This window comes from Bos mutus, chromosome 6, assembly GCF_027580195.1.
Source record: "Bos mutus isolate GX-2022 chromosome 6, NWIPB_WYAK_1.1, whole genome shotgun sequence".
In the NCBI taxonomy this organism is placed as follows: Eukaryota; Metazoa; Chordata; class Mammalia; order Artiodactyla; family Bovidae; genus Bos; species Bos mutus.
In genome coordinates, this window is record NC_091622.1 from 112,639,841 (window position 1) to 112,654,053 (window position 14,213).

The 14,213-nt window shown below is 51.4% G+C and overlaps 1 protein-coding gene across 1 annotated transcript in view; it reads left to right on the forward strand.

The window, feature by feature from the left end:
• Window positions 1–9,105, forward strand: part of LOC102268389 (epididymis-specific alpha-mannosidase-like) — a 42,062-nt gene extending 32,957 nt beyond the window's left edge. The window contains exons 11-19 of the mRNA XM_070371905.1: window positions 1,652–1,843; window positions 2,343–2,595; window positions 3,702–3,812; window positions 3,890–4,082; window positions 4,803–4,946; window positions 6,612–6,619; window positions 7,141–7,245; window positions 7,585–7,705; window positions 9,008–9,105. Of these exons, the coding sequence (XP_070228006.1) occupies window positions 1,652–1,843; window positions 2,343–2,595; window positions 3,702–3,812; window positions 3,890–4,082; window positions 4,803–4,946; window positions 6,612–6,619; window positions 7,141–7,245; window positions 7,585–7,705; window positions 9,008–9,105 (1,225 nt within the window). The remainder of the gene's footprint in view (window positions 1–1,651; window positions 1,844–2,342; window positions 2,596–3,701; window positions 3,813–3,889; window positions 4,083–4,802; window positions 4,947–6,611; window positions 6,620–7,140; window positions 7,246–7,584; window positions 7,706–9,007) is intronic.
• Window positions 9,106–14,213: the final 5,108 nt, after the last annotated feature.

Here is a 14,213-nt window from a genome sequence, read left to right on the forward strand (position 1 = left end):
CTGATCGATTTAAAATCCTAAAAGATGATGTGTGATAGTGCTGCACTCAGTATGTTAGCAAATTTGAAAAACTCAGCAGTGGCCATAGGACTGTAAAAGATCAGCTTTCATTCCAGTCCCAAAGAGGGGCAATGCCAGAAAATGTTCCAACTAATGTACAGTTGCTCTCATTTCACATGCTGGCAAGGATGTATTCAAAATCCTTTAAGCTAGGCTTCAGTGGTATGTGAACTGAGAACTTCCAGGAACTAGAGGTCAAATTCCCAACATATGTCGGATCAGGGAAAAAGCAAGGGAATTCCAGAAAAATATCTATTTCTGCTTCACTAATTATACTAAAGCCTTGGATTTGGATCAAAAGAAACTGGAAAATTCTTAAAGAAATGGGAACCGCAGACCACCTTACCTATCTCATGAGAAAACTGTATACAACTCAAGAAGCAAGAGTTAGAACTGGATGTGGAATAACCAACTGGTTCAAAATTGGGGAAGGAGTTCCTCATGGCTGTATAGTGTCACTTTGACTATTTAACTTATATGCACAGTGCATCCTGTGAAATGCCAGGCTGAATGAATCACAAGGGGGAATCTAGATTGCCAGGAGAAATATCAACAATCTCAGATATGCAGATGATACCACTCTAAAGGCAGAAAGTGAAGGAGGAACCTAAGAGCCTCTTGATGAAGGTGAAAAAGGAGAGTGAAAAAGTTGGCTTAAAACTCAACATTCAAAACACTAAGATTATGGCATCGGGTCCCATCATGTCTTGGCAAATAGAAACAGGAAAAATGGAGAAAATGACAGATTTTATTCTCTTGGGCTCCACAAATTACTGCAGCAGATCATGACGTAACGTGAAATTCAAGATCCTTGTTCCATGGCAAAAAAAAGCTATGTGAAATCTGCACAGTATATTAAAAAATGGAGATACCACTTTACCAACAAATATCCATATACTTAAAGCTTTGGTCTTCGCAGTAGTCATGTGAGGGTTTGAGAGTTGAACCATAAAGAAAACTGAGTGCCAAAAAATTGATGTTTTTGAAGTGTGGTACTGCAGAAGATTCTTGAGGGTTCACTGGACTGCAAGGAGATCAAACTAGTCAATCCGAAAGGAAATTAACCATTGATATTCATTGGAAAGACTGATGCTTAAGCTGAAGCTCAAATACTTTGATCATGTGATGGGAAGAGCCCATTAATTGGAAAAGATCTTGATGCTGGGAAAGATGGAAGGCAAAAGGAGAAGGGGGCAGCAGAGGGTGAGATGGTTAGATAGCATCACCAACTCAATGGACATGAATTTGAGCAAACTCCAGGAGATAGTGAAGGACAGGGAAACCTTGTGTGCTTTAGTGTGTGGGGTCAGAAGATTCGGACATGACTTCGCAACTGAACAACAGCAACAACCAGGAAAGGGAAAGGATCTGATGTCATGTGAGCTCTGGTGGGTCCATACCGCTCTTATCCAAACCAAGTGCATGAGCTTCACTAAGTGAGCTCACACATGTCACTGGTGCACTTAGGAGGTTGTTTGTGTTCCCCCCTTGGCCCAGGCTGGCATCTCCAGAGGCTCTGTCAGCCTGGGTCCCAGAATGAGGATGAGATGGCCATGATGATGACACTCTTTTCTCTTTCCTTTCTGTGCAGGCGGAGTAACCGAACAGTACGGGTGACCCAGAGTTTCATGGAGTATCATGTGAAGAGTGATTCCAATCATGACCCCATTTCAGATAATTATGTGTTCACACCCAGTGGTAGAGCAGAGCCAGCGTGGGAGGCTGTGAGGATGGAGATTGTGGAGGGGCCGCTGGTGACTGAGATCCGGCAGTACTTCTACAGGTGAAGGTGGCCCCCTGGTTGTGCTCAGCACATGGAGGTGCTCACAGGCAGGTGAATGGGGAAATGAGGGCCCATCATGCTTCAGACACCCAGCTCCTGGACCTGGGCTTGGCACATGGTCCTTCCTCCATGGAAGTTCGATGAAGTCATGAGCTGCTCCAGTCTCTGCAGTCCTGCTCTGCTTGCCTGTGCTGTGTCACCTTGGTGGTACCTAAGTCTAGAGGCGGGACAGGAGCCCACAGTGACAGTGACCTAGACATGAGAGCAGTTCTTGTGTTTTCATTAGCAGGACAGACAGAGCCACCCAGGTATGACTTGGTAACCAGAACCTTCAGAGAACTGGGTTGCTCCTGTTCTATTGCCTGAGCAGGCTCCCTGTACCCCTGGCGGCAGGAAGGATGGAGGAAGGGAAATGGAAGGAGAGGAAGGAAGAAAGAAGAAGGGCAGGGCACCCAGAATGCTCCCAAGTCTTGACCTACCTCTCCTGCTTCTCCTCCAGGGAGGTGAACGACAATGAGCCCACATTCGCCATCTACTCCTGGCTGGCCCGCGGGCCCCAGAGCTCTGACGGGGAGCTGCTCTGCCATCGCATAGAGCAGGAGTACCGGGTGGGCCCCTTGGAGCTGAACCGTGAGGCCATCCTGAGGACAAGCACTGATCTGAACACGGGGCAGGTCCTCCACTCGGACAACAATGGCTACCAGATGCAGCGCAGGCCCTACCGGCAGAACATGTGGAACACCATCGCTCGGGTACACCCTGAGCTGTCCCGGGGTGTGGCAGCCACAGATCCAGTCCTGGTGACCTTTCTCCAGAAGGCAGGAGAGCCCCTTTAGGTCTAGAGCATCTCCCAGAGCCCAACTGCCCTTTGTCCGCCCCTAGGGGCTGTGGCCCAGGCATGTTCAGACGTGGTCTCAGAGTCTGGGGCTGCCGTGTGTGAGGTGTGTCCTTGAGGTTTCCTATGTCCACCGTGGGTCTTACTCGGTCAATGGGTGACCCACTGGGGGCTGCTTGAGGATTAAGCATGTGGTACCTGGCTAGGCCTGAATGGGGTGTGACCCTCCTCTGCTGCTCTGAGCTGAGCCACAGCCTGGCTGCCAGGGAGGGCTGAGCAGGGGCTGAACTCCAAAATCAGTCAGCTCCCAGGGCTTCGCCCTCCAAAAGCGTGACCTTGGCTGAGTCCCTGGGTGTCCCTGGCCCTCGGTACTCTCCTGGGAAGAGAAGTGCACTGAGCCCTGGGATGATCCAGGGGCAGTGCCGTGCTGACCACCTCCTGAGCCTCCATCCCTGTTAGTTTTCGCTCCTTCCACTGGAGCCCTGAGAATGGGTGTGGTTCCTCCCTGCTCTGTCTTCCTTGAACCTCTGTCCCTTCATCTCTGCAGCTGTTCCTCACCCATTGTGACCTGGGCTCCAGAGAGTCTGGGGAAATCAGCCCAGGACATCTTGCTCCAGTAGAACAAACAAACAGAACAAAAAGTTGTATGAGCACTTTCCAGCCCAGACACCAGGCCCTTTCTATTTGGAACCCCTGGCTGGGGGCCATCCCTGGCTGGACTGGCACAGATGCCTTATTGTCTCCCTCCACCAGGGGGACCTTTTGGGCACATTTCATATATGGGGAAACCAAGGCTTAGCTGGGCTGAGTCCCCCAGGGCATAAGGTCAGGAAGCAGTGGAGCTGGATTGAATCCCAGTGTGTTCATCTCACAAGTCAGAGCCCCTCCCATCACTACTGTGCCAACCTGGGCTGCTGCTGTGCCCATGCAGGAGGCCGCCTGGGGCCAGAGGGAGACCCCAGACCTGCTGGCTGACCTGGCCCTCTGCTCTTACCACCAGCCTGCCAATGTTTGTGTCCACAGAATTACTACCCCATGGTGCAAATGGCTTCCATCGAGGACTTACCAAGCAGGCTGGTGCTGCTGTCTGAGCAGGCACACGGCATCTCCAGCCAAGGGAACGGGCAGGTGGAGGTAGGAGGAGGCCCCTTTGGTCACTCTCCAGGACCCCAGGGCCCAGGCAGGCCTGGTCAGACAGTTGTCCCCTGCAGGTCATGCTCCACCGGCGGCTGTGGAACAATGACCAGTGGGCCCTCGACAATAACGTCACACTGAATGACTCCTCGGTCGTCCACCCAGTGTTCTGGCTCCTGCTGGGACCCAGGACACTCACCAGTGGCCTGCGCCAGAGGAGTGGGCTGGCGCTGCAGCACCGGCCCGTCGTGATGCTCAGAGAGATGAACGGTGAGGTGGGGGGTCCCACAGTGCACCTGTCATCACTGCCCCGGGTGAGCCGACCTGTCTAGCACTGGCGCTGAGCTGGTGCCTGCAGGGACCTGAGCTACTGTGGGGCAGGAAGTGACCAGGGACCTCAGATCTAAGCCCCTCCTTGTAAACGTGGGCATCCTGAGGTTAAAGAGGTTTCAATGACTTGCTCAAGGTCATACGGCTAGTATGAGGAAATGAAACTCCTCTCTCAAGAGCAGAGATCCCAGAGAAAGTTTCTGACTGGTCCTGATCAAATCATGTGACCCGAGACTGACCAATCCCCATGGCCTGGGAACTGTGAGGGGATGGTAGCTCCAGCTGGAGCCCAGAGTTGAGCAGAACATCTCCTGGAAGAGGAGAGCTCGGTCCCTCTGGGCAGAGGCAGCGATAGATGACAGCACAGAAGCTGGCTTCCCAGAATTGTTCACAGAGCAGGTCTCTGTGTAAACTCGCTGCATTTTATGGAAGAAATGGCATCTTCTCTCTGGTCTCAGTCTCCCCATCTGCAGTTTTGAAAGGGCTGGACTAGAGATTCAAGGCATTTTGGGGCATTTGCACCAGCAGGTGCTTCAGGCTGCCTGTGGTGTGGTTGAAGGAAAGAGATCAGATTAAATGGGGGCCTTAGTGTGGAGAGCTAAGAATGCAGAGAGGAGAATTTGGCCCAAAGCCTTTCCTTGTTGTCCATCTGCCTTGCAGAAACTGCCCACAGAGGCAGTTGGAATGGTTCTTGGAAGCAAGAGGCTGTGACACTCCCCTCAAGTGTCCACCTGCAGATCCTCAGCATCCCCGGCTGGAAGTACAGCTCGAACCACACAAAGCACCTGCGGACTCTCCAGAAAGGTGAGGCAGGTGTTCAGGTGTCCAGACTCACTCCTGCCTCCACATGTCAGCCATGTCCCCAGCCCTTCACCGTACAAAGGACTCTCCTCAGAGTCGTCCAGGCTCTGTGAGGTCACCTGGTTCCCTTATCTGGCCAAAGACGGATCTGAAGCCTCAGGGAGGCGGGTCACTCAGCAAGCAGAAACAAGGTGCGTCTGGATGACGTCAGGTGCTGTGACTGTGTACAGAGGAAGCCCCCAGCAGGGGGTCAGGGAGGGCTTCCTGGAGGAGGAAACAACTGCCAGGAACCCATTATTCATATTGGGGTTGCTGCAGCTTATCTGCTCCCTTAACTCCATGCTTTTCAAAGGATGGACTGGCTGTGCCTCAGCCACTCCCCTGCTCCATGAGACCCACCAAAGGCTGGCACGCTCCAAGTGTCTGTGAAATGAGGAGAAGGTGGAAAAAGGCAGAGGTCATCTTTGTACCTGATAGAGGGGCATTGCCAACTGTGGCTCAAGTCTGTAGACATGAGAATTCTAACACTGACACACAGCATCTCCACTTGTCACAGAAGGTGAGATGGGGGAGCCTCACCTGGGGTGACAGAGCCTCTGCTACTGTTATGTGTGTCAGGCTAAGTGCACTGAAAACGCATCTTCCAGGGGCAGCTTGTGCCAAAGAGGAGGCCAAGGGGGCTGGGCTGGGCAAGTCCACCCTCCTAGAGAGACGTCGGTAGAGACTGCATCAGGGGAGCCACAGGGGATGGCGTGAGGCCTGCTGCCTCTCATGATGCTTGAATCCTCGAGGAATCTCCACCAGCATGATCATTGCCATCATTATCATTGTCTTCACCATTATTGTCATCACCATCACAGTCATAATCACCATCACCACCATCACCATCACCACCATCACCATCACCATCACCACCATCACCACAATCGCCATCACCACAATCACCATCACCACCATCACCATCATCACACCATCAGGACCATCACCATTACCACCATCACCACAATCACCACTGCCGCCATCATCACCATCAGCATCACCATCACCATCATCACCACACCATCATCACCGTCATCACCACCATCATCACCATCACCACAATCACCATCAGCATCACCATCACCATCAGGACCATCACCACCATCACCACAATCGCCATCACCACCATCACCATCATCATCACCATCACCATCATCATCACCATCACCACCATCACCATCACCACCATCGCACCATCAGGACCATCACCATCACCACCATGACCACAATCACCATCACCACCATCATCACCTCAGCGTCACCACCACCATCATCACCACATTATCATCACCATCATCACCATCACCACAATCACCACACCATCACCAACATCATCACCACCATCACTACCATCACCACAATCACCAACATTATCACCATCACCATCACCACCACCGTCACAGCATCAGGACCATCACCAGCATCACCGTCACTGCCCTCATCACCAACATCACCATCTTCATCACCATTATCCTGGTCAACTTCGTGTTCTGCTCTGAGAAGTCCTTCCCTGATTCTAGAGCTCCAGTCCCTAATCTCAGCACTTGATGGAAACAAGAGACTTTGCAGGCCTCTTAGGCTGCAGTAACAAGGAGCCCACATGATCTCAGTCCTCCTCACACAGCACAGGTCACTTCGTCCCTGTGCTCTGTGGGGTTGTCAGCATGGGTCTTTTCATTTGGTCACCAAGGACCCAGAAAGTGGAAGCTGTATTACAACACATTTCCTAGGTCTTGGTGGCAGTGACCTGACACATCAATCCTGAAGATGGCACCTCATCTTCAGGGTTACGAGGCCATACCATGCTTCACAGTGGCCAAGCCAGAGAGAATCTTCCAGAGAACTGGAAGGTGAAAGGACGAGCCCAGTGAAGACCCCACCAGTGAATAAGAATCAGCGCCGGCTTCAGCGTGGGTGGTGGAGGCGGTAGCTTTGGCTGCACCTGGGGTGGATCCTCCCCCTCCTTCTTTATGCACACCAGCTGTGTGTCTGGGCAAGTGCCTGCCCCTCTCTGAGCCTTGTTTGGCTCATCTGCGAAGTGGGGCTGTGTTAGCTGCCTCTGAGGGACGGTGAAGATGTGAAAGGGAGGTGAGAGTGTGAAGAGCCAGGCCAAGACTGTGTCCTCATTCCACCTTCCTTCTGTCCCCAAGACCGAGAGCACGAGGCCAAGGCAGACCTTCGCCGTGTCCTGCTGCGGCTCCAGCACCTGTATGAGGTGGACCAGGACCCCGTGCTGTCTCGGCCTGTGACGGTGAACCTGCAGGTCACCTGCCCCTCCCGTGTCCCGCTCCGACATCACTGAGTCAGGCCCCAGGAGGAGGCACCTCGGGAGACAAACCTTGGTGACTGTGTGTTTCCTGGGGTGGCCCCACCTGCCTGCCACCTGCTGGGAGTGCTGATCAATCTCAGCACTTGGGAGCAGCTCCTTCCAGCCTGTTCCTCATCTGTAAAATGGGACTGCCCCTCCTCCCGCAGGGACTTGCAATACAATGAATGTGGGGGATCCTGTCCCTGGGCCCTGGTGTGGCCGCCCTTCTTCGACGGGTTCTCTGCTCAGATCTGCGGTCCGGGTGCTCAGCCCTCCCTGTGCTCTGTCCTGCAGTCTGTGCTGCGGGGACTGGGCTCCGTGGTGTCCGTGGAGGAGCGCTCACTCACAGGGACCTGGGACGTGAGCGAGATGCACCGCTGGACCTGGAGCACGCGGGACCCTCACGGCCACAGAGGTTCGGGCACCCTGGTCCTGACCCCGCCCCGGGTAGCCAGCCTGACCCCAGCCAGACCCCAGCTCTTCCTCTAAGGCCTGTGTGACCTTGAAGTGGTGCCCTCCTGCCCCAAGTCTAGGTCTGCCTGCATCCGCCACAGAAGGTTCACAGTCTTCAGGAGAGTCATCACACAGACTATGTATGTAGGCTGTGTGTGCATGAGTCCGAGACCACACACCCTCTCCCTGCCTTGGGTGAGCCTCGTCTTGCAAGTATACCCTCGGGTTCTGACATTTGCCCGCTGTGCGTTGCACTGTGCCACACAGCCAGCTCCTGCAAACCACAGCCTGCCTTACTACTCTATCTGCGCTGCTCCCTCTACCTGCAAGGCCCTTGTCCCCTTTATCTGGGCATCTCCTAATGGGGCTCTTCCAGGTCCAGGGCTGAATCCGGGGCCTCCTCTGCTCTCCCCTCTCCTTCAGTTTGCTCTGACCCATTTATCTCCTCTTTGTCTACTGCACACAGCATAGTCTGGCTACATAGGTAGACACTTTGTCAGTCTTGACTGACAGATTAATAGAAGGCTGGTTAGTTGGGTAAAAAGGATATAAAGAAGGGTGGAAGGTAAGTGAATGCTGGACAGGTGGGTGATTGGATGATACATGGTTGGAAAGATGAAGGAAGAAAAGAAGATGGATGGGTAATGGATGGGTGGATGGATGGATGAGGAAAGGAATGATGGAAGGAGGGAAAGAAGATAGAAGATGGATTGTTGAGTAGATGGTGAATGGGTGGATGATTAAATGGTGAATGTTTCGATGGATAGATTGATGCATGGATGGAAGGATGGATGGATGAGCGTGTTTCAACCCAAGGAGGAAGCCTAAATCCCAGGCTGTGACCCCTCAGTGGAGTCCGCTGAGATCAAGGACAGGGCCCACTAATGACCTCACTGATAAAGCTCTTAGGAATTGAGTTCCACACCCTATGGGATAGGAGGCCAAGAGGGACCAGGGCCCCCTCGTGGCCTCAGTGAGAAGGCTCTTATATACATATACAGGGCCACAACCCATGGAGATATGAGGCCAAGTGGGGCCAGGACCCCTGTACATGCCTTCACTGTGCTGTCCCTCAGAGGAGGCCAGAAATGAGAGAGTGCCCCTGGCAGTGAAGTCCTGTTGAGAGGGGTCAGCTGAGGGCTGTAACCACAGTGGGAGCCACAGACACAGCAGGAGCCCTGTTGCAAGGGGGATGCTGAGAGGAGGGGCCCCGGAGAAGCAGGTGGTCCAGGGGCCATGCTGAACTGACTCTTTGTGCTCCCAGGAAACTCCAGTCGGCCCTCACCACCGCCAAGAGGCCCCAAGGTCACCATCTACCCGAAGGAGATCCGGACGTTCTTCATTCACTTTCAAGAGCAGTGAGCCCTTGGGAGATTCTTGGTCCCAGGACACAGGAAAGCAGCCTACAGGGATGAGGGGAAAGCTGCCAATCTGGAGGGCTAACAGCAGGAAATGGACGGATGGGGGGTGTTCTGACTTCTTAAATAAAATTGCATTAAGGACCTGTGTCTTCCCCTGCCCACTGGAGCCAGCCCTCTCTCTCCTCTCCTATCACAGACAGTAGCTTCACACACACTCACACTCCTGCTTCACCTGCAAGAATCAAAGGCAGGAAGTTCTCCCAAAGACAGAAAGAAATAATCCCCAGTGATACCAAAATGTCTGCAGCCTTGCCAGATCTCAGCAAGTCCACCAGTGTTAACAGTGACCCTGCTGTGTGACTAGTGACCTGAGGTGCCAGGAGCCAGCATGGTGGGGACAAGAGGACTTCATGGCCCATGGTTTCTATGTTGGGAAAGCTGTGGAAAGGTTATTCCTGGCTGGAACTGTATAAACACCTCACAGACACAGCTTGAGGCCCCCTCTTCCTGTAGGGTCCCCCGCATCCTGCACTGGAAAATTTCATCTGCACTCCCTGCAAAAAAGAAATGCAGACAGGAAATCTATCATTGAGCTGGGGCAGACATATTGAGGAGTCCATTCGGGGTGATGCAGGCACCCAGCAGAGGGCTTCTTGTGGTGGCTCCAATGCTCTCTCAGGCTGGATGTCTTTCCCTAAACAGAACAAGGCAAACACAGCAGCTACATGCAGGAAGGTACGTCCAGTCTCCTCTTCCAGAGGAGTCTTGAAAAAGTTGGAGGATGGTTGAGAAGACAGACCACTGGGCACTATCCTCTGGGAGGTGAGGCAGGCAGCTGGGATGGATGCTAAACCAGTTCCAGCATTGTGAAGTGTTTGGAAGGGTGATGTCCATGAGCACTCATGGAGCTGGCTGAGGTCAAGGGGCCCTCTGATCTTTTGCTGCCTTGACCTGGAATGGCAAGAGGTGGGGTGGCCAAGCAGAGCCTTTGGGGGTCATTCCAAAAAAACCCGCAAAACTCCCATCTGGGCTGTTGGTGGAGCCAGACTCCTGGGTGCAGGGGATGTCAGGATTGTAGGGGGCTCTCAGGAGATATCTAACCAGGTCACTTCTAACAGGACACCTCACCTGGGCCCTTGGAGGAGCACCTAGGGATGACACCAGATCACAGCCCACAGGCTGTCAGGATCTGTGTGCAACAGAGGTCCTCACACAGAGTCTGGGACCAGCCAGGTGTCCCAGATCCTAGAGCTTCTTCGGATCTTAGAAAGAGATAAACAGTACCTGTCCTGTATCACAGAGCACCCAGCAGTGGATTTAGGACAGCACCCATGATCACAGGCTACAAAATGTGTCTCCCCAAAATTTGTATGCTGAAGTCCTAACCCCTAGCACCTCAGAATGTGGTTATACTTGGAGATATGGTCTTTAAAGAGGCAATTAACATAAAAGAAGTTATCTTGTTGTTTTGTTGTTCAGTTGCTAAATTATGTCCAACTCTTTGCGACCCCATGGACTGCAGCACTCCAGGTCTCCTTGTCCTTCACGATCTCCCGGAGTTTGCCCAAGTTCATGTCCATTGAATCAGTGATGCCGTCCAATCATCTCATCCTCTGCCACCCTTTCTCCTTTTGCCTTCAATCTTTCCCAGCATCAGGGTTTTGTCCAATGAGTCAGCTCTTTCAGTGAGATATTAGGGTGGGTCCCAATCCAGGCTGACTGGTGTCCTTGTGAGAAGAGGAGGCTGGGACACAGATGCACAGAGGGATGACCGTGTGAGGACACAGTGAGAAGATGGTCGTCTACACATCCAGGAGAGAGGCCTCGGAAGGAAACCAACTCTGTCTGGTCTTGGACTTCCAGCCTCCAAAACTGTGAGATAACAAAATTATATTCACTGGCCCACCCAGTCCCTGTTACTTTGTTATGTTGACCCTGGCAACGTCACATGAACATTTACACAGTGAGGATATGATATGCACAGGAAGTAGCACGAATAAGTGCTACAAATGCCCTCACATCCGTCAGGCCATGTTTACCAGCAAAGAGGTTAAAAAGCAATGTTTCATTTTCAGAGCTTTTTAGGTTTCAGAACTACAGCTGAGCAAGTGTGGAGCACTGTAAATTCATAATCAATTTAGAATAACTGTTAAATCGTAAAATTTACTTATTAACCTAAAGTCAATTCTCAGTTTCTACTTATATAAATTTTAGAGGATTTAGTTAACAAATCCCTCCAAGCATCACCAAGGAAGGGCAGACACCAGAGGGACACAGGGGCCTTGAACTTATTCATACCCATGACAAATCTCCAGGGGAAGAGCTGGGAGGGTATTCTGAGCATCAGGCTCTGATGGACCCTGCAGGGAGGGACCCACTAATTGGCTTAGAAAAACGTGCTTGACACATCGTTGAAGGAAAAAGTGAATCCGAGTGTAACCAAAAGCAAAGGTCCACCTGCTCGACGCTCAAAAGCCAGTAAAGAAGCAAGGATGGTGGAAAGTAAAATTTGCTTTATTTTGGAGCCCCACAACCAGAGGGGTAGGGGGAGGACAGATGCCTGTCCAAAGGCTGACTCCCTGCCACTGACAATCAGTGGGCAAAAGCTTTTATAGACAGAGGGAAGGGGCTACATGAAGAAACAGCACAGTCAGCTCTGATCATCATCTTGAAATTCATTCATTAGCATCAGCTTGATTGTTTTAAGCACAGTTAATCTTCAGTTCTTGCAGTGGTTTGTTTCCATTTCTTTGAGGCCAGTTCTTGGAACTGTGGCCGCCTATGCCATAGCTACAGTCTGGTCAGGTAGTTACCTTCTTCCACCCGATGGGGGTTTTAATATCTACGAGAAAGCTCACAGTATATGGCTTGGAATATAAGTCCTTAAGAAGGAACTAAAGGTCCCTGGCTTTGCTTAATGACAAAACTATAATTATTTAGTCTTATTGGACTATCTTCATTTGTTTCTGCTTTTTCTCACTTCTGTGATTAAACTTTGGCTAACTGTTTCCACATACAAAAGGCAAACAGAGGACATGTGGGGAGGGGGACCACAGGGCCTGGCTCCATGACAAGAACACCCTCACATTAGTTTTCTTCAGTTCAGTTCAGTTCAGTCACTCAGTCATGTCCGACTCTTTGCAACCCCATGAATCACAGCACACCAGGCCTCCCTGTCCATCACCAACTCCCAGAGTTCAGTCAGACTCACCTCCATCAAGTCAGTGATGCCATCCAGCCATCTCATCCTCTGTCGTCCCCTTCTCCTCCTGCCCCCAATCCCTCCCAGCATCAGAGTCTTTTCCAATGAGTCAACTCTTCGCATGACGTAGCCAAAGTACTGGAGCTTCAGCTTTAGCATCATTCCTTCTAAAGAAATCCCAGGGCTGATCTCCTTCAGAATGGACTGGTTGGATCTCCTTGCAGTCCAAGGGACTCTCAAGAGTCTTCTCCAACACCACAGTTCAAAAGCATCAATTCTTCGGCGCTCAGCTTTCTTCACAGTCCAACTCTCACATCCATACATGACCACAGGAAAAACCATAGCCTTGACTAGACGGACCTTTGTTGGCAAAGTAATGTCTCTGCTTTTGAATGTGCTATCTGTGTTGGTCCTAACTTTCCTTCCAAGGAGTAAGCGTCTTTTGTTTTCATGGCTGCATCACTATCTGCAGTGACAGAGTACTACAAACTAGGTGGTTTTTAAAAAAAAAAGAAAAGAAAAAGAAAAAAGGTGATTTATTCTATCACAGTTCTGGAGGCCAGGAGTCTGAAATTATGGTGTCCACAGGGCCAGATTCTCTGAGGCTCATGGGAAAGGTTGTTTCTCACCAATTCCAGCTTCTGGTGACTCCCAGCAATTCTTCCGTCACTTCCCATTCTTCCCCTGTTTTCACATAGCCATCTTCCCTTTGTGAGCCCCACCCCCTTCTTTTAAGGACATAAAAGCAGTCATATCGGATTAGGGCCCCGCCCTGTGCCATCAGGGCCTCATTTGAACTCGATTACATCTGCAAAGATTCTATTCCCAGATAAGGTGCTGTTCACATACACAGAGCATTAGAGCTTCATCAAATCTCTGGGGAGATACAATTCAACGGACTGCAACCCTACATGGTATAGTTTGTGTCGCTGTGGGTGTGGAGAGATTTCCAAGCACCAAAATGTTCTGGGAGAGCCTAGTGAAAATTTCCAAGATGTGCCCAAGACCTGTTTTTCAGGAACAGATGGGACTAACAGATCATGGCACTTGCTTTTGAGCAAGTTGTGGTATTGTTTGTGACAGCTGTAAATTGTGAATAACCCAAAGATCCCTTGACAGCCAGATGAGGAAAGTGTTCAGTTGGTCTCAAAGTGTGACCCCAAGACCAGCAGTACCAGCATTGCCTGGGAAGCTGTGAGAAATACAAACCACCAGACCCTGCTGCTGCTGCTGCTGCTGCTGCTAACTCGCTTCAGTCGTGTCCGACTCTGTGTGACCCCATAGACGGCAGCCCACCAGGCTTCGCCGTCCCTGGGATTCTCCACAAGAACACTGGAGTGGGTTGCCATTTCCTTCTCCAATGCATGAAGTGAAAAGTGAAAGTGAAGTCGCTCAGTCGTGTCCAACTCTTTGCGACCCCATGGACTGCAGCCTACCAAGCTCCTCCGTCCATGATTTTCCAGGCAAGAGTACTGGAGTGGGGTGCCATCGCCTTCTCCGCCATCAGACCCTACCCCAGATCAAATAAATCCAAAACTCTAGGGTTTGGGCCCAGAAATATGTGTTTCAACAAATTCTACAGATTTTTCTGATGCACAATCAAATTTGAGAACTACTGCCAGAGAACACTCCCTACCATGGTGGCGCTAGTGGTAAAGAACTCCTCTGTCAGTGCAGGAGACATGAGACTCGAGTTGGATCCCTGAGTCAGGAAGATCCCCTGGAGGTGGGCATGGCAACCCACTCGAGTGTTCTTGTCTGAAGAATCTCGTGGACAGAGGAGCCTTGTGGGCTAGAGTCCAAAGGGTCACAAAGAGTCAGACACAACTGAATCGACTTAGCACACACGCACACACACACATACCTACCCACGTCAACACAGGTGAGTCTCATATATAAAACTGGTA